Genomic DNA, 18,740 nt, shown 5'->3' with positions numbered 1-18,740 from the left:
AGGAAGCTCGCGGTGCCTGGCCCGGGCACGAGGCAGCTGCCTCCACTCCCGAGACAGCAGGTATGCCTTACACACGCATATTTATAGGGCGCTCCGACCCCCAAGGGGGCCATCATTCCTCCTGCTGGGCGTGTGAGTGGCCTTTCATGACTCCGTACACCGTCAGCCTGATGGCTGCTGCCTCTTTCCATTTCTTCCTCTGAAAAGCAGCTGCATCTCCATCCAATTTTGTGTCATATCTGAAGGCAGACGTATTTTATAGTCCTTTCCACTTGAAATGAACCTCATGCCCATAAGCGGCGTTTTTGGTCCAGCTAAATCTATCTGATGTCCAGTGAATTCTGAGCCCAAGAAGAAACTCTGCAGACGGTCTGCTTTTCCTCAGACATCTTTCTGGACCTCTCTCCCCAACCCCTCCCTCCCGAAACCTCACCTCTTCCTTCCAGAAGAGTGAAATACTTCATGCTGGGTGAAAATTAAAACCAATGTAGCAGCCACAGCACGGAGCAGTGGCCTGAAGGAAAAGGCAGACCGAGGGCAGGATGACGTGGGCTTCGGGAAGGCAGAGACGGAACGTCCCCCCCAGTGCCAAGACATTCCTGAGCGTGGTGAGGAGAGCTCCCTGCTGTGGGAACGTACACAAACACACGTGGACGGCAGGCGGCCCAAAGCTCACCTAATGCGGAGAGAAGCGCAGGCCCTCGCAGGGCGGCCATATTCCCCCCGGGGGGTGGGATCCACCCCCTCACCCTGACGGCTCCTCCAGTGGAGAAGCCCGGACTAGATTTCTGCTTCTCTGCCTCCCCGCCATCCCCACCCGGCACTGCCACCTGAAAAGCACCCCGGGGCAGTCACGGCACGGTTCTGGGGCTCTGCGGTGCCTCCGCAGCACACGCCGTCACCTTTAGTAACGGCAAAGCCCATTTCTGAAGAATGAAGCCAACATTGTTACGCTGCCTCATTACCCACCTAACACTCATCATTGTCCCTGGCTTCATTGTCCACTGAGTAATTAACCACTGAAACACTGGGCTGCGTTCAATCTAGTCAAAGCTGGAATCTAATTCACTAGCTCAAAATTAACAGGGTTAACGAGCGACATATTTGCTAGAACCAACGTCTCCAGGGCAGCATGCAAGCGTCTTCCACGGACTTCTGCAGGCCACGATCGGGATGGCTCCCGCAATGGGGCCGCGGATCTACACCTCCCACGGCAGCTGGCCATGACCAATGTTTGTGGCAGCACCCTTGCCAGCCTGTGCAGAAGGCCTGGGGGGGGGGGGAGGCAGTTGCATGTTGTGCTGGGCACTGGGGACCCCCTGAGGCAGTGCAACCCTGACGCTGCTTCTAAGTGTCTCCAAGAGCAGGAGTTAAGGAGAGACCTTGATCCAGGCTGGGGACTTGGGCAAGGGGAACGGTTTGCTTCTCGGGTGCTGCAGGCTGTGAGAGAATCCCCCCCCCCCCCCGCTCAGTCTTCTATCACAAGCAGAAAAACTGGTGGGAAAGGGGAGGCCCCCCATTTGTCTCTTTTTGGTTTTGGTGGGGAGAGGAAGACAAGGGTCCTGGTGGCTCTGAGCAGGTGGCGGGCATCGCAGCTCCGGGCTTCCTTGGCCGAAGAAAAGCCCTTTCGAGTTGGGGTCAGGGCTGACTCCGGGGAGGAGGCGGGCTTGGGGTCCCCTGGGCAGGGAGGCAAGCAAGGGGGTGCGTCCCTCCGGCTCCGCTGGGCCTCCCAGTGGCATTCAGCACGGCCGGCCACAATGTCCTCCCGAGACACCCGGCCTGGGAGCCCTGCCCGGAGCGGCCCTGCTTCAAGCTGGCTGCGGGCCCAGGAAGCCGGAGCCACAGGCCCACAGAGCAGCCCATCGGCCTGTGGGAGGTCTTCGGCTTCCGCTTTGACCGGCCTGCTGTTCCAGAACTGCACCGGGGAGCCGAGGATGGTATTGGGCTCTGGGGCTCCCTCTCGTCAATATGCCAGTGACACCCATGTCCACGTCTCGTTTCCAACTGATTCCACAGAGGCTGTGAAAGTCCCCAGCCTTGTCTGGAGGCCGCGAGGGACCAGATACTGGCAAACAAACGAACTCTCTCTCCCCGTCCAGACAAGGCAGAGACCCCACTGCTCGCAAGGCAACCTGAGTCAGGGTTGGGGCACCTGTATTCGAGAAGGGACGTGGTTAGTTAACGCCTGAGACGGGGTCTTTTCAGTAGCAGCACCCCAACTGCAGATCTGCCCTCTGAAATAAGACTAGTCATTTCCTCATTTGTGTCTATAAACAGGCAGTAGAGTCTTCTTTTATGGGGTTTTGCTACTGTATGATGTTCTGCTCTCCTTCCAGTTTAACTTGCTCTTATTTTATTGCATTTTTTTGTTCCTGTGTTTCTTGATTTGACGTGAAGTCTTAATGTGTTTATTGTACTTCACTCCAGGTGCCTGTCGGGCAGAGAGTGCAATTTATAAAACAAAAAACAAAACTAGGGCCACGAGCAGAGAGAACCGAAATCGCTGCTGGCCCCATCCGGGAAACCCTCTCCATGGCACTTGGTGGGCTGTGCCACTCCATCATGCCCCCGGCACGCCGAGCGGGGAAAGCGGCTCGTGCAGGGCAGGTTCCAGAGAGCGCTCTCCGGCTCCTGCGCCACGGTCCGTGTGCTGCAGACAAGGCGCATCGAGGGGTGGGTGGGCAGGCGGGCAGAGGCTGCGGGGAACCAGAAGCTACTGCCACCGGGGTCACCAGTGCCAGACGCACAGCTGGCTGGCTAAGCCCACTTTCCTCCTTTCTGGAATGCTGGTTCCGGCAGCAAGGCAGGGATCCCAAAAGACCCCTGCGAGATGGAGGTAAACTTGCCTCCGAAAGGGCAGCCCGTAAGCTGAGATGGACCCAGCGCACAGAGGGGGAAAATAAATGGAAAGAAAGTTTCCACTCCTCACCTCAAAGCTGCTGTGGGTTTCTTTCCCTTTCTGGGTCAGCGAGAGAGATGATAATTTCAACTATTCACTGATGTCATTTTTTCCAGGGTAAGAAAAAGCTCTCTCTGCCAACCCCCCCCTCCTTTTCCTTCCACGTTAACATGCTTCTATGCAAACACTTCAAAATTCAATCTTGGGGTGGCCAGAAGGGAGAGAGAGGGAGAGAGAGGGAGAGAAATTCCTTCCCTCTTTTTATAAGGGCATCCACACCCATTCCTCAGCATGGGGGCCTCATACCACACCCAGCCCCAAGCCAAGGGGGCCGTGCTCTGCTCGGAGCCCAAAATAGCAGTGTGTCTGCTCTTTCCTACCATGCCAGCAGCCGCCTCGGCTACCGCAGGAAGTGCCGGCCAAGGAGGCAGCAACTCTCTCTGGGCTGGAGGTGCAAAGCCGCTCGCCGGTCCAGCTCCCGGGCTCCTCCTGCAGGCCAGGGCAAGCGGGGCCAGCTGCTGCCAGCAGAGTCCAGCAAGGGAGGAGCTGAGGAACAGGCCAACCCACGGCAGCCCAGGCTGCCCCGGAGCGCCCCACAAGGGGCTGCTGGGGCGGCAGGCCCTCTCCAAGGCACCAGGCTGGAACTCGAAAGGAGAGCGACGCGAAGGACGTTCTCACGGGGTGGCGTGTCATGCTATTCATGAGCAAACACAAAGAGCTGGACTTTGCCCCTCAACTATTTAACGCAGGCGTACAGCAGGATTTCTCGACTGGCCCGGGAAGCTGGGGCAAACATTCGTTTTCAACTACCTGCAGCTTGCTTTTAGCAACATGGAGACAGAGCGAGTGAGAAGGGGCCTTCCGGGCCACCTAGTCCGACCCCCGGCTCCAGCCAGCTCTGCTCACAATATTTATTTATTTATTTTTATTTTATTTAGAAAATTTCTATGCCGCCCCATTCGCCGAAGCCTTGGGGCGGCTCACAACATAATCATACCCGCCATGCGCATGTCCAGCCCGTCATGTGTGGTGCTCTGTGCCTCTAAACCGCTTCCCTGCCCAAACACAGGAGGCGCCATCAGGCGTGACCCAGTGTGCGCCCCTCAGCGCCCGAGCGGGAGTCCTGCTCAGTGTCCCCCTCAAGCCAAGTGCCCCTGGCTACCTGCACCTGCTGCCCACACCCCCCGGCCCACGTGAGCCGCGGCCTGCGCCCTCCGTCTCCTCACGCCCCGCTCCGTCAACCGGCACATCGGTCCTGAAGACCAGCGCTCCCACCACAGAGCTCACCGGTGCTTCGTGAACGTCTACTGGTCGGAGGCGAAGGGAGCTGTGGTCCGGCCCAGCCGGGGAGCAGAGGGTACGCCAGGCTTCCCTTGGCACCCACTCCGTGGTGGCGCAGCGAGGCCCGCACCCCCGTCTCCCACACTCCCCGAGGCACCTTAACGGAGGCCCGTGCCCTGCTCTCTCTGCAGTGGAGTCAGCAAATGGGCCTACCAGAAATACCCTCCCCCCCGCCACCCCAATCTGCTAGCGTGGTTTTTCCACGATTTTGGCCTCCACCTCCAAATTTAGGGGAATCCTGCTTAATAGATTCCAGATTCAGGCAGCAGCCCTTCTTCCCCGGTCTTCACCCGGGCCCGCCACACTCGGGCCCGAGGCTCCCTCCCCATTACTGCCTTCTTTCCAGAACAGGGCCAGGACCACAATCTCGCCCTAAAGCTGTTGCATTAATTACTGTGCCATCACGACAGACGATTGCTTCTGCAGGATCCATTCTGATTTCTTGTGCTCACCACCCAACACATTTTGCTTCCGCAAGAGCGAAAGCTTCTTCCCAGAAAGCCCAGTGCCAGCCCACGCGTCTTCCATTGATGGCTGCAACACCGCAGCCACAGCGAGGGAGTGTCTGGCGGCCCCAGGGGCTTCCTGGGAGGCTCCTCTTGGCGCCCCCACCAAAGGGCAGCGGGAGGAAGGCACGGCAAAGAGCGGGGGGCCCTCCCTCCACGCCGACGGGTGGTCGGCCTCGGCCTCCCACCTTTCGCCCTTGCTAAACGCAACCAATGTGGGAATGGAGTCTGTGCAGGTGGGTGCTCGGTCTTTCAGCAACCCCCCACATAAGGAAAGAACGTAAGGTGACCCCCAAGGCCGGATCAGTCCAAAGAGCCTTCCTGTCCAGCACTCTGTCCCCGGAGCCCAGTGGAAGAGGCTCGGGCAGGCCGAGGAGGCAGGACGCGCAGCCACTGGCGGGCTTCTCCGCGGTGCACCTGCCCTGCCAAGCAGGCCACGCGGGTGGCCCACACGGCAGCTCGCACTGGGGAAAAATCCGGGTTCAGCTGTGTCCTGCACGATGCCCGTCCTTTGCCTGAAGCCCTGAATCGCCCAGGGCCAGCCCGTAGACCCCCACGCTCTACTCTGATGGGGGGGGGGTTGTCCTTCCCACCCCACACTAGAGGCATCCAAAAAGAAACTGGGTGGCCATCTGAGTGGGATGTCCTGCAACAGCAGGGGTGGGACCTGATGGCCTTCTGGCGTCTTCCAGCCCTTCTCCCCCATGATTCCATGAATCCACTTTCTCCACAGTACACACCGCCGCATCCACCTCAGCTCGTGCAGGCGGGTCTCTGGCCGGGGGCAGCCCATGAACTGGACCAGGAGGCACCGGGAGGCGCCCTCCTTCCGGCAGCAGTCCAGCGCCTCCCCGCCCGCCCCTCCATTAGCTCCCCCTGCAATCAGCCACCAAAACTGTTCTTGCCACTTCCAAACCCAGGCCGGGTTGTGTGGTGCCACAACGACCCACTGCCTTCGCGGCAACCGGCTTTTCCATAGGCGGCAGCGGCAGCAGCCAATGCAAGAGAGCTGATGCCAAAGGGCGACAGGAAGCCGGCGGTCCTAATAATCTGATTCAACAATGCTGCCCTCCCAGATCGCGCTGGGAAGTGCTGGCAGCCACTGGCGGAAGCCACAGAGGAGATGGCAGCCCTCCCCACACAACTCTCCGGGCCTCCCAAGGAAGCACCTGCTTTGCAGCTGCTCTTTGGCCACGCACTCCGTGCACCTTCGAAGCATATCTGAAGAATTACTTCAAGCAGGAGCCTACTTTCCGCAGACTGCTGGGACTCCGTTACTGAAAAGCGCCTCCCACAGAGGAGAGAGAAGAGCAGGCCCGGGACAAGGCGCGCCCGCTGCCCGTCATACCCTGTCATTTGCCTCCGGGGCCTCGGCAGGGTGCTTTCCAGTCCGTCAGGGAAGCCTGGGGAAAGGCGCTTGCAGGGACTGCAAAACGGGATGCCCTTGCACCCTGCGCCGGCTGAGCTTCAGGCTGGTCTCCTTTAATAGACTGCTGTGCCATTTCTACACACCCCACAGCCACAGCTCCCAAATCAAATCTTCCCGAAATGCACCTGCCCGGCCCCGAAGTGAGGGCTTGGAGGCCTGCCTGAAGGAGGCGAGAGGACGGCGAACAGAAGGGGGCCTCCTCAGTGGCAACCCCGCTCCTGTGGAACAGCTCCCGAGAACAGTCCGCCGGGGCCTTCTTTGCAATCTCTCTGGCGCCACGCAGGGACAACACTATTGTGCAGACATTTAAACAACTGATTTCATCTCCTGTAAATTTGAATGGGATTTTATAGAGTGTTAGAATGGTTTTAACTTCCTATGTTACTCTCCTACCCTCAGCTGTATAATGTTGTGTTGTGTATATTGTTACAAATGGTGTTGTCATGTTTTTGTTTACTGGCTTACTGAATTTTATGTATATTGTTATTTGCATGTATGTTTTCACTATGTTGATGTTTTCAGTATGTTGATTTTGCTTTGTAATCCACCTAGAGGATCTGGTGGGACCAAGTGGCTGAGGAATACAAATTAATTACTTAAATCAACGAAGCACTGAAATGTTTGAAACAAAGAATGACCCTGTTTAAAGAACACCTGGGATGGATAATCCCCTCAAGCCCCTGGGTAGCCAAGTAGATCTTTAACAGGCTCAGCGTGAAGGGCTGTCTTTGCCGGGAACTACAAAGATGACAAGTTTGCTGCTAGCTGGGAGGCTGCTGCATAGATGTGGCCGCCGTGGGGAAGCCCACTCCCACGCTGGCACCCCTGGGCTGGCGCTCCGAGGAAGGCCTCGGCGGGCGAGCATAACACAGGCAGTCCCCGGGTGACAAACACGCTCCACTCCTTAAACACCTTTAAGCTGAGTGAGTATCCAAGTCTGATCACATACAGCTGGCCTTCCACGTTCATGGGGGCTGGGGCACAGGACCCCCGTGAACATGCACAACTGCACCTGCCTCTAGGCCCCCTCCCCATCCAAGCCCACCAGGGCCTCCTCTGCACGCCAAGGAAATGCCAGAGGGCTTCCCTCTCCAGATGGATGGGGTAAGAAAGCATGCTCCAGAGGCCCCCCCCACTCTTTCTATGGGAGTGCTTTGGAGGCGCCCCTCTCCCCTTTCACTCTTTCGCTATGGTGATGAAGATTTTCCACAGATCTTTAACTCAACTTTTTAGGTTAACAGGCTTCATGGCAGCTCGTTTCGAAGCACGGGTTGTTTGCAACTTGGATGCTCGTAACCCAGGGACTGCCTGTATCCTGCCAGGCTGAGGTCGGGAGAGGTGCTCCAACAGGTACTGTGGCGCCATGCTGTGCAAGGCTCAGCAAGTTAGAACCAGCACCTTGAACTGGACTGGGAGGAATGTGGACTGAGACAGAATGGCCTGAGGCAGCCAGATCTACTGGCCCTGGTTATTCTTCCGACTGCTGCCTTCTGTACAAGCGGACTGCACGGCAGCAACCCAACTGAGAGGTTACCAGGTCTTGGATGGCTGAAACCAAGCCATTCCTGTCCACAGACAGACACTCCAAGCCTCAGTGACAAGGATGGCTGAGGAGAACCAGCAAGCTCCTTCAGGGGAATGCAACCCCATCTAGACCAGGCTGACCGCCCCCCTGCTTTCCGGTCAAAGGAAGTGCCCAGCAGCAGCATCCCAGGCCTGCCTGCACTGAGCTTCAGCTGGTCAGCAGAGGCACATCCTCACCCGCTGCGGACGGGGAGGAGGAACAGGGCTCCTTTGCGTGTGGAGCTGCCCCTGCACCCAGTTCAGATCCCTCCACTGCAAGAGCGCCGACTCGCCCGCCTAGACAGAGTCGCGGCACAACAGTTCTGAATGGAGTCTGGAGGCTCGCTGTGGCACAGGTGCTGGCGATCCTCTTAAAAGCCCGGAAGGGCACAGGGCTGGTGCCCTGGACGGGCTACCTGCCCCCATGCCATCCTGCCCGCGTATCGGCATTTTCAGAGGAAGCCCGTCCGCGAATGCAACCGCCAGGACGCACCAGTTACGAGACGGTACGCGGCCTCCGGATTGCTCTCTGCAGGGCAGCGACTCTGCTCTCCCCAGGACCAGATCAAAGTGCCCCCGATATGCCAGGTGCTCGCGGTGCAGCTCAGACTGGTTCTAGGCCGGCCGGTTTGTGCGCCGTGGTTCCCACCCCTCCTGCTGTAATGTGCTTGTTTTCTAGCCGTGTACGCTGCTGGGGATTCCTTTGCAGAAAAAGGAGCACCTCTGGATTTAAAAAAGAAGCGAGCGAAGTGTGATCTGCCGAAGGGAGCGCTGGAGCAGCTGTGAGCACCGGCGGGTTGGGAAGCTGTGTGCACTCCCGGTGTGAGCAGCTCAGGAGCCGTCCGCCAGCAGCGCGTTCGAGGGACCCCCCCCCCCCCCGCTCTCAGCTAATCAGCTACTGAAAGAAGAGCTCCCTCAGCCCTGCCTGCCTGCCAGCCAGCCAGCCAGCCGGCCGCTGTGCTCCCCCCTCCCCCCCCCGGTCAGCTGCACCACGTCGGAGGGAAGTAGGCCTGGAATAGCCGCTGGCGCACAGCGGAGCACTCAGCGCGCCGTCATTCATTATCCTCCGACATATGGAATAGTCATTGCGGGAGGAAGCAGAACCAAACAAGAGCCCCAAACTGCTTCCTCCCAGCGAGGCCTTGACAGCCTCTCCAGCTCCCAGCCATTCATCTCCGGGCGGCTGGGGGCTGGGGGGGCCTGGGCAGCAGGCGAGCGCTGTGCCGGCAGGCGGCGGGGGCGGGGAGGGGGCGCGAGAGGAAGGGGCTGGGATTCCCCCCGCTCTGACACGCAGCCTGGTGGGGACCTCTCCGCACAGGCGGCCGCTTCGCTTTGCTCGACTCTCGCTGCCGATGGCCGCGGCGGCGGCGGCGGCAGCTCCTCTCCGGCGGCCAAGCGGGGATGCGAGGAGAAGGGCCAGGGCGCTGCAGCAAGACGAGGCCGGGAGCGCAGCCGCCTCATCCAGGACAGCCGGGCCACGCCAGGAAGCCAATTTATTTTGTTGTGTCTCTTCCCAGAACACGCGGCAGAGAGAGGCTCGGGCGGCACGCCAGGCCCAGCGCTGGCTGCTGCCAACTGTGCAGCGGCGCAGTGGGAGGAGGAAGTTTAGTCTGTGCTGCCGAGCACGGGGGCAGCTGCGCAGGCCTCGCTCTGCCCTTTGCTGCTCTTCCAGGGAGTCAGGAGCCTGCAGAAGCCGGCGGGGGGGGGGGGGGAGCACAAGCTGCAGGACGGCGGGCTGCTGAGCGGGGGCCAAGCGCGGCCCTGGCACTTGGGCGGCCGTGCTCCAGAAAGGAAGCCGGCCCCCGCTCCCCACCAGGCCCAACGTTCCACGCAAGGAAGCCCAGTTCCGCTGCCAGCGGAGGCCACAGCGAGCCGTACGCGTCTGCCCGCCTCTGCTTCCCCTGCACATCCATGGGGCGGCCAGGAGGCCAGTTTGCCCATCATCTGGAAGGGGGGTTGTGGGGGAGGAACCGGGCAGGGCAGGGCGTGGTGTGCGTGAAGGGAAGGGAAGGGAAGAATAAAAGACCATGCAGGCAACACTGGGGTCCGGCCAGCAGACACCAAGTCACACCACCCCACTCAGAGGCTGCCCAGTTTCCGCTTGAGTATCTGCAATGTGGGAGAGCCCCCCACCTCTCCGGGCAGCTGGCTCCAGCTTTCCCCGATGCCCAGCCTGAGTCTGGGTTGTCGCAGCTTGACTTGATTATTCTGCGTCCTGCACTCCGGCGTCAGCCAGAAGAGACCTTGGCCTCCCGCTTTGGAGGGCTCCCCGTATTCCTGGGCTGGCGCCTGAAGGGCCTTTGTGCTGGACCATGAGGGGCCCCTCTGCATCGAGCCACGGGAGGCTGCCAGGCAGCGCTCGGCCTCACAGGCGAGGCACGCCCGGAGCAGGAGGAGCGGGCTGCGAGCCCCCACCGCCCCTCGCGTAAAAGGCACGGCTCCTGCTGTCGCGGCAGCGCCCGGCAGGAGAACCCCCTGCCAGCCGACCTCGCTCGCTGCTGCCTCGGCTGGACTGCTCAGGGCACAGCTGCAGGAGCCATCATCCAGCTGGACAGGGCTGCAAACCTGGAAGGGCTCCCCTCCTCTTCTAAATCCATGACCTCATAGCAAAACATCTCCACTCGCCGTTTCATTTGGAAGAGGGCAGAGGGGTGCGTGCAGACGGAGCCCAGGCACAGCAAACCTGTCGGGAGCAGCAGCCCACGCCAGGAGGCCGGCGGCGGAGAGGAGAGGAGAGGAGAGGAGAGGAGAGGAGAGGAGCAGGCCTAGCCAGAGAGGGGGAAGAGCCGTGCCCACGGGGCTGCGCACCTGCGCACCCTGCCCTCGCACCCCAGCGCCGGCGCTGTGGCTGCGCGCCCCCCGGGCCCAGGGGACTCTGCCAAGCCCGCTCACCGTTCGCCCTGCCAGTCTGAGTCACGCTGCACACTCAGCGGGCCCGCATCCCGTCTGCAGTGGCAGCCAGTCCAAATTTTTCCACAGGAGGCGGGGGGGACAGGGGCCGGAGACGCACTCCACTGACTCACTCTCCTGCCCTGCTGCTACCACTGTGACTTCACCGCCTCGCACGCGATGAGCAAGCTGCTAGTCCTCAGGCGTGCAGCTCTCCATCTCTCAGCCTCCCATCATTCCTCCCTGCCCTCCCCCCCGCCCCACACCCTGGCTTATGCTGCACCCTTCCTCCTCCACCGCCGCGCCTCCTTTGCGAAGCCTCTGCCAGCCCGGCCGAGGCTCCCCTTGCCTGCTTCTGCCCCAGGCCCAGCCCCCTTCCCTCCGTCTCGCGCAGGGAGCCCTGGCCTCCGTTCCCACGCGCAGGCTGAAAGAACCGTGGACAGGGGCCGCCACAGGCCTGCGCTGCATCCGTGGCTCCCACGGCTCTGCTGGCGCTGACACCCCCACGGGGCAGGGGCAGGGGCAGGGGCAGAGCGAGATCCACCCTCGGAGGGCAGGTGAGGCGGCAGGACGCACTCCAAGGCTGCCACCCAGCTGCGTTCGCCTGCAACTCATGGGCCTTCCCTGGCTGCCGTCGGCCTCGTACCACCGGAGGGACGCTCGCCGCAGCGGGGAGGAACCGCCCGCGATACCCACAGCTCTCCCGCTTGTGGTAGGGATGGGGGGAAGCCCCAAATGCGAGCCCCCATGGCCCTCAGGGACCGTTGCTACCCTGGAGCTTTCCCCTTTGGACACCGAATGGCCCTGGACCCGCCTTCCAACAGGCCTGCCTCACGTGGGCCGAGGGGACGCTTAGCTGGACTCCCAAAAGGCTTCTGACACGGTCCCTCACCAAAGGATCCGGAGCAAATTTAGCTGTCAGGGAATCAGAGGGGGAATTCTCTTGTGCTCACTGATGACGGAAAGAACGCAAGGCAAGGGAACAGTGGGGGGATGTACACGACAGGGCCCCACAGCAACCTGTACTGGAGAGAGCCAATGCTCTTCAAACTGCTCATGAATGGACCAGAATCACCAAATTCTTTAGGCTAGTTAAAACCACCAAGGACTGACCGGAGCTCCTTGGGAAAAGGCTGCAACCGCAGTGCTTGTCTGGCTTAAAAGTAAGGGGAGGTGAGACTTCGTGGAGGTGCCCCAAATTATGGCGTGGAGAAAGCGGAGCGGAAGCGTGTCTCCCTTGCTCGCAGCAGCGCGGGAGGGCCACCCCGGGACGTCAGTCCGCGGGAGACGGAGGACAGATAAGAGGAAGGGCATCGGCGCACAGAGCACGGTCGCGTCGCGGAATGAACTTCCGCACAATGTGCGACAGCCTCCACTTCCGCGCGACTTCAGAGGGCGACTGGCTCCGTGGAGAAGGCTGTCACCGCATTCTGCTGCTTGAAGGCAAAGAGCTCCCGATTCAAAGGTGGTTGATTTGCAAGCCGGGCAGGTTGAGCCACGAGAAGTGAAGATGGAGGGGAGACACGTGGCACTGCACCAGGACAGGACAGGCAGGGGCGTCACTAAGGGCAGGGCAGGATCGCTCCTGGATCACCCCTGGGTAACGGGCTCAGGAGGCCGGAAGCCAGATGCCGGCCGGTTAGCAGGAAAATGCTCCCGGCCGTCACAGCAGGATGACAATGGGACGGATGGCCCGGGGGGGTTGCTGGCTCCCCCCTACGAGAAGCACCGGTGTCACGTGCTGAGCAGGCGCTGGACCTGGTGGCCCTTCCAGCTCCTCTGCTCTATGTATGGTTCTGTGATGGACAAAATGCACCCTCATAAAGAGCAATCACGATTAAAATCCCTATTTGCCGTGTTCGCCATACGCATACATGGGCCGTGATGATTTGACTGGCGCGTCTGATTCAGAGTCTAGAAACAGAAGCTGCTCCGAGGGAACGGCTTCATCTGCAGATAAACGGGGTCACCGTGCAATGAGAAGCGCTCCCCATGAACACGGCCGGGACGCACGAAGCAGAAGCCCTGAGGCTCCGCTGGAGGAGAGATAAGTGCAATTACAGCGGGGCAGGAACAAAGCCCCTGGAAGCCAGTCCGATGTCAACAGGCTCTGAATCAGTGCTCCCCCCACTGGGACCCTGAAATGGGAACAGCTGGGGAGGGAAAAACCTTGGATTCCTACATGAAAGAGCTGCGTCCCGGGGTTACGATCGAGACATTACACAAGCATACGTTCTGTATGGCCATATATTTCATTACACTCTCAATCTCTATTCCAGACCCAGCACTTCCGCAGCTCTCGCCGGAGACCAGGTGGGCTTCCAGTCTGCAGATGCCCCGCGTGCGAGCCTTCGCCGGGCCAGAAGGGCAGGGCGGCAAAAAGTCACTGCTCAGGATCCCCGAGCAGCGAACTCCAGATTCAGTCCCCTCGTCTCCAGGGCTCCATGCCATTCGAACCCCCCCACAGAAAACCCCGAATCACCGTCTTCCTCCAGAAGCTTAGCCAAGCCACTGCGTGGTCTACACAAGGGCAGGCGCCCAGGTGCTTTGGGTCGACAACTCCCATCAGCCCCAGCCAGCACAGAACACAGGGACGGATGACAGGCTATAGACTAAGGCAGGCGGAGGGCCAAGACCCTGCCCACCTTGCTCTGCAGAGCTCAGGCTGCAAGGGAACGCGTGCAGGCGGCAGCGCGTACCCCCAGCAGCTGCGCACACGTGTGCAGAGGAAGCGAGGCTGCCTTGGCTGCCTCAACCGAAGAACAAATGCCTTCCGCACGTCCTGCAGCGTTTCCTATGGAGCCAGTTCCAAAAGGGTTCCGACTCCACCACAACCGAGAGCGCCTCGCCCTGGCACCCCCCGCGTCACCTGCCTGCCCAGCCACTAACTAGGCCCTCCTTCCGCATGGCGACTGGGGCGCGCCACACCGAGCCTGGGAAGCCCCCGCCCTGCTGCCTCCGGCGTATGGCTCCCCCTCTGCTCGCCCTGCTTGAAGGTGCCTAGAGGACCGCTGGGCCTACTCGCTTTTTGCCCAGCCCGAAGCCATAGAAGGCGGGCCATTCATGGTACAGAGCACAGTGCTGGGACACGGGGCTGGTTTTCCTCCAGGTCTTCCCAGCCAGTATCGCAGTTTCCTCTGTGGCAGAACCATCGCCGGCCGCAGCCCCTTTCACATTGCCACTGGACTTTTATGGGGAGATCGAGAGAGCGGGCAGAGTTTTCTTTTCTTTCTTCCCCTGGAAAATTGCACGGCGGCGATGGCAATGCTTTGGAGGGTGCTCTTTCACCAGGGTGCACCTGCAGCTGTCCAGCATGAAGAGTCCTGCATGGTCAATTCCCTCGTCTGCCCCAGCTGCCAAAGGGAGCGCAGAAGCGCCGTGAGAACCGGACCGACAAGGCGAGGCTGCTTGCACGGCGGCCGGGCCCTGAATCCCTGGCTGCCGGCTGAATCGCATCGGAGAAAGGGGAAAGCTGCCGGGGGGGCACATTCAAGAGACATGCCCTCTATGGGTGACTGGGAACCTCCCCTGACCGTTCCCATGCGCTTCACGCGCTCCACTCCCAGCTCCTTGGGTGGCTGAAACGTGCAAGGAAACCGTGGAGGCAAAACGTGTCCTGCAGGGCAGCCCGGAGTGCACGCGTGTAAGAGGCCGGCGAACACGGTGATAACTGAAGCGGCAGCAGCAGCAAAACCGCAGAGCTCCCTGGACTGCGCGGAAGCCCTGCCCGGGCACGGGCCGGGGACGCCTCCGGCAGCAGCGCCAGCGAGAGGGCGAAGCGCAGCCCGCGCCCCACGGCTCCCGCCAAGCGGCTCGCTACCCAGCCCCTGCAAGCCACGGCACTCTTGCTCTCCAGGATTCTGCTGGCACGCCAGCCCAATGCGGGTCACGCAAGCAAAGTTTACTGCCCCGAGGGAAGCGGCCCTGGTTGGGACGGCATGGCAATCGGCCACGGCCGGTCACACATGGCCAGCCGCTGTGCCACGCGAGCCAGGTCTCTGCCCGGACTACTCTTCCTAAGGCCGCTCTTGCCGTTTCCGCGATTTTGCTCTGAGCCTTATTCCACTCGACAAAGTCCTGCTGGGCACGCAGAATCCTCTGCATGACGCAGCGCCAGCTGTTCGGCGGTGCATAATGACTCCTGCAGCCCCAGCTCTGAGAGGGTCTGGCAATTTTGCGGCCGAGGCACATCCAGAGTTCACACGTGACTCGTGTCGCCTCCAGGCCCTCCTCCGCGATGGCGCTGCCCGGCCCGTCACCCTTCTTCCAGTATCAGGGACTCTGGAGGGCCTCCTCTCCTGCGTTCGCTGCACAGGCCTCCTTCCGGGCTGCAATCTAATCTGGCCGTTTCCACCCAGTGCTCCAGCCCGTCAGGGCTCCTTCCCCTCCGGCCAACTGCTGCGAAAGATGCAGCCTCTTCGGTGTCACAAGCACGACTGCCTCCCTCCCTTCCACCCAACACAAACCCTCTGGCACAGCACAGGCACCGGCTAAAGTAATCAGACCTTCCTGCCCCAAGCAGGCTGTCTTTGGCTTTTCTGGGCAGGGGCGGCCCCCGCATTCAGCCCCGAGGGCCCCCTCGCACCGGCAGTCCAGCTGCCACCAGAGGCGAGCGGTGCGCCCCGCGACCAGTCACTCTCTCCCCCTCCCTCCCTCGGACACCGTGGGAAGAAACTGCCCCCATGGACCCGCACAGTACAGACTACAGGCTGTCAGCGGCGTGTGGGGAAGTGCGCACCAAGCACGCGCACCGACCCAAAAGCAGATCCAGAAGATTTTCCTCTCCTGCAGGAAACAAGGAGCCAGTCTCCTCCTCCTCCAGCTTTTTTCTGACTGTGGAGCCATTCTGCTCAAAAGGGCAGGAGAAGAACCGGTCTGGACGGGGCGAGAAGCACTTCCAGCGCAGCACTCTGCTCCCACGGTGGCTGGACACCATGAGGAAGGCGAGCGCAAACATGCCCTCCCCGGCAACGGGTGCTCCCAGCCTACTGCTCCCGGCAGGGGAGATCATCTACCGCCATCAGCAGCCTGGGAACAGCTTTTCGCAGCCCCCTGAGCCGCGCGGCTTCAGCGAAGTGCAGCCCATGCTGTGCAGCGATGGCTCCCGCGTGGGCCACGGCCACTGGGCTGCCCCCCGCTTGCAGAGAGCACCCACCCTCCAAGCTCAAACAGCCACTCCCCAGCCAGCACCGGCTGTAGCGCCGAGACAGGCAGGCAGGCAGGCGGCCAGGCCCCGCCACAGGCTCAGGGGCAACCCAGCCCCACGTCTACCTGGGCAAGGCCGCTGCGGGCACAGGGACACCGGCTGCAAGCAATGCCTTCCCTGGCTTCCCCGCCCCGTGCGGGGTGTCCCACCCTGTGCCAGCAATGCGCCCTCTACAGACAAACAGGCCACTCTCTGCACGAAAGAACAACCTGGCACAAGCCCAACATTGGGCACGGCACTACTCAAAAGCCAGTGGGGGAAGACTTCGGCCTTCCCGCAGTCCCTCTCTGACTGCAGAGGGGCCGTTCTTGGGCAAAGGAATTTCTAGGGGAGCCAACAGCATGAAACCACTGAATTACTGTTCGTCAAGACACCTATGGCTCAAATTAGGATTTTGGGCCGGGGGTGGGGGAGCATATGGGTTAACTAGCTTAGCAAGGCTGAAGATGTCTGCTTTGTGAACAGCCTGAGTCTAAGCGTTCTGCATTTCCTTTCCCTCCGATCTGCTTACAATCTCTCCATCTAATCAGGTGCACATACATGGGGAGGCCAGGAGAGCACATTGTGTGCCGGAAGAACCGAGATCCGGCCCAGGAACGCTCACGCCACACCAAACGCGCTTGTTGCCAAGGCGCCACGCGGGCGGCCCCCACTGTTCAGGCTGCCACAGGCCCTGCAGACAGGCAGGGGGGTCCCTTGACTCGCTTGGCACCACAGCACCAGGCAGGCCACCGCTGCCCCGAGAGCAGCGGGCAGGGCTCTTACCTCCTCGTCAGAGCTGTCTTCGGCGTACTCATTCTCCACGGGAGACTCCGGCTGGCCAGTTTCAGTGGCCTCGGACGTCTGGCCCAACGGCACTTTCTCGGCAGAAGCCTCTCCAGCCTGCAACACAAGACGGCAGACACCGTTACAGCTCTTGCTCAGGAAGAGGAGGGGATGTGCGTGCGAGCCGCTCCCACCCGGCTTCCTGACTGCAGTTCCACCTACGGTGCCGTCTCTCGCGATGGCACGCACAACCCTTCCCATCAGCGCCACACCGGCGGGAGGGCTCTTCCGTCCCGCTGAGCCTCGCGTGGGCCTCGCCCCCTCCGAGGCTCAGCGCCACGGGGACAGGCGCGCACGGGCAGAGGCAGCTGGAGCTGGGGAGGAGGGCGGTGGTGCGCCGGTGCAGCCGTGCTGGGACTCCGGAGCACAGCACAAGGCGCCCTCCACGGACCACCCCAGGCGCCTCCTGCTTGAGGCCGGTCGCGAAGAGCAGGCAGGAGCTGCGCTGAGGGCGTTTCCTGGGTCCTACCTGCTTCCCCCTTTCCTGCTTCACATTAATGTCAGGATAGAACAGCCTCTGGAACAATGGCCACAGCCTGCTCTGAGACTGTAGGGGGGAATGGACAGTACGGAATAGGAAGCATCTGTCCGAACCGAAACATGAACCCGACTTTAAATTTTTTGAATACAAGTTGTGAATGTGACACAGCGCAAGGATACAGTCCTGTATTATGTTTGGAAAGAAGCTGGATTTGTCCAAACAAAAGCTACTTTGCTTCTCTCAGCATTCAGAGGCGCATGTGCCCGTTACTCCGCATTCTGCCTCTCGGCTCTGATGCAGCGTAAGGAAGGAGCTGAGAGCCAGGGTGGCGCAGCGGTCAAGAGCGCAGGGCGGGGACTCGGGAGACCAACCTGGGTTCTAGTCCCCACCCAGCCATGGAGCCAACGGGGCGCTCGGAGCCCAACCTACCTCACAGGGTTGTTGTTAAGGTATAACGGAATGGAGGAGGACCGTGTGAGCCGCTCTGTGCTCCTTCTAAGAGGAAGAAAGGCGCGCCATGAATGCAAAGTCACCGTCACAACGAGAATGGCGGGCTGTGCGTGCACAATCTTCTCTCTCGTGGTCACACGTGAAGCGACGGCACCCAGGGGGCCGGCTGCCTTCGGCATCACAGCTACCAAGCAGTCCCCACTACAGCTCCACGTGGCCACGAAAAGAGCGGACGGCCTGAGCGGCTGCTCCCCCTCACCAGAATATCAGAACTCGGGCTTGGCCGGCAGGGGTTCAGGGCAGGCGAGGGGAAGCTCCCTTCCCACTGCGCTTCCGGAACCCACTGCGGCGGCTGTCACAGGGGGCACCTCGGCCGCTCCACAGCCGGCACTGGCAGCGCAGCAGGCCGCCCATTCCACTTTGTGGGTCTGGACTGAACGGCACTTCACAGGGACCCAGAGGGGCTGGCCTGCCCGCAGTCTTTGCTCCGGACAGCTAAATAAACCCTCTGTTTGGAGGCGGCAGGCTGCCGCGTTCCCGTTTTGGGCGCATGAACAACCAGGGAAGCCGGCTTTGTTCGTGGCGTGTGGGCTTTCCAGTGGCATCTTGGTGGCCACTACTAGCCAAAAGACACTGGCCTAGAGAAGCCCTCGGCCTCATCCAGCAGGGCTTTTCCTCTGTCCTCGCGTTCACCTTGGGCTCCACGAGGAAAATGTTCCACACTGGGACTTTGGGACGGGACAGGATCTGGCCCCAGCCGGCCTGCCAGATTCCAGCCCACGGCCTGGCGGTCCAGACTGCACCCACGCACTGGCCTGGCGTGCGGGTGCAGGCGAGGCTGCACATCCTTCCTGGAAAAGAGATCTGCCCTCCTCCGCTCGGAGGGGACCCAGCCTGCGATGGGCTTTACCAGAGGACTTGACGGAATAATCAGAAAAGCAGCCCCACAAAACACCCCTCGTGGGAGCAGTAAACTCCGCACGGCGTGTGATCCCCTTCTGCCGTGTGCAGCCCACTGCACGGGCCTCGGAACCCCCCCCCCCGACTCCCACTCTCTTGGCCAAGGGGAGAAAGTGGGGCTGGGGGCCTGGAAAGCACAGGGCCAACGAGAAGATGGGATTACAGTGAAAACAAAGGCTTTATTAAAGTCT

General features: G+C 61.1%; 1 protein-coding gene across 1 annotated transcript in view; it reads right to left on the bottom strand.

The window, feature by feature from the left end:
• BOP1 (BOP1 ribosomal biogenesis factor) overlaps positions 1 to 16,859 on the bottom strand; it is a 58,531-nt gene extending 41,672 nt beyond the window's left edge. The window contains exons 1-2 of the mRNA XM_044453251.1: positions 16,821 to 16,859; positions 16,599 to 16,715 (exon numbers count right to left, since the gene is read on the bottom strand). Of these exons, the coding sequence (XP_044309186.1) occupies positions 16,599 to 16,715; positions 16,821 to 16,859 (156 nt within the window). The remainder of the gene's footprint in view (positions 1 to 16,598; positions 16,716 to 16,820) is intronic.
• Between the last annotated feature and the right edge of the window lie 1,881 nt (positions 16,860 to 18,740).

This window comes from Varanus komodoensis, unplaced genomic scaffold (genome assembly GCF_004798865.1).
Source record: "Varanus komodoensis strain SLA01 unplaced genomic scaffold, ASM479886v1 scaffold78, whole genome shotgun sequence".
NCBI lineage: Eukaryota > Metazoa > Chordata > Lepidosauria > Squamata > Varanidae > Varanus > Varanus komodoensis.
The sequence above is the reverse complement of the archived record's forward strand: the minus strand, read 5'-3'. Positions and strand labels throughout refer to the sequence as shown.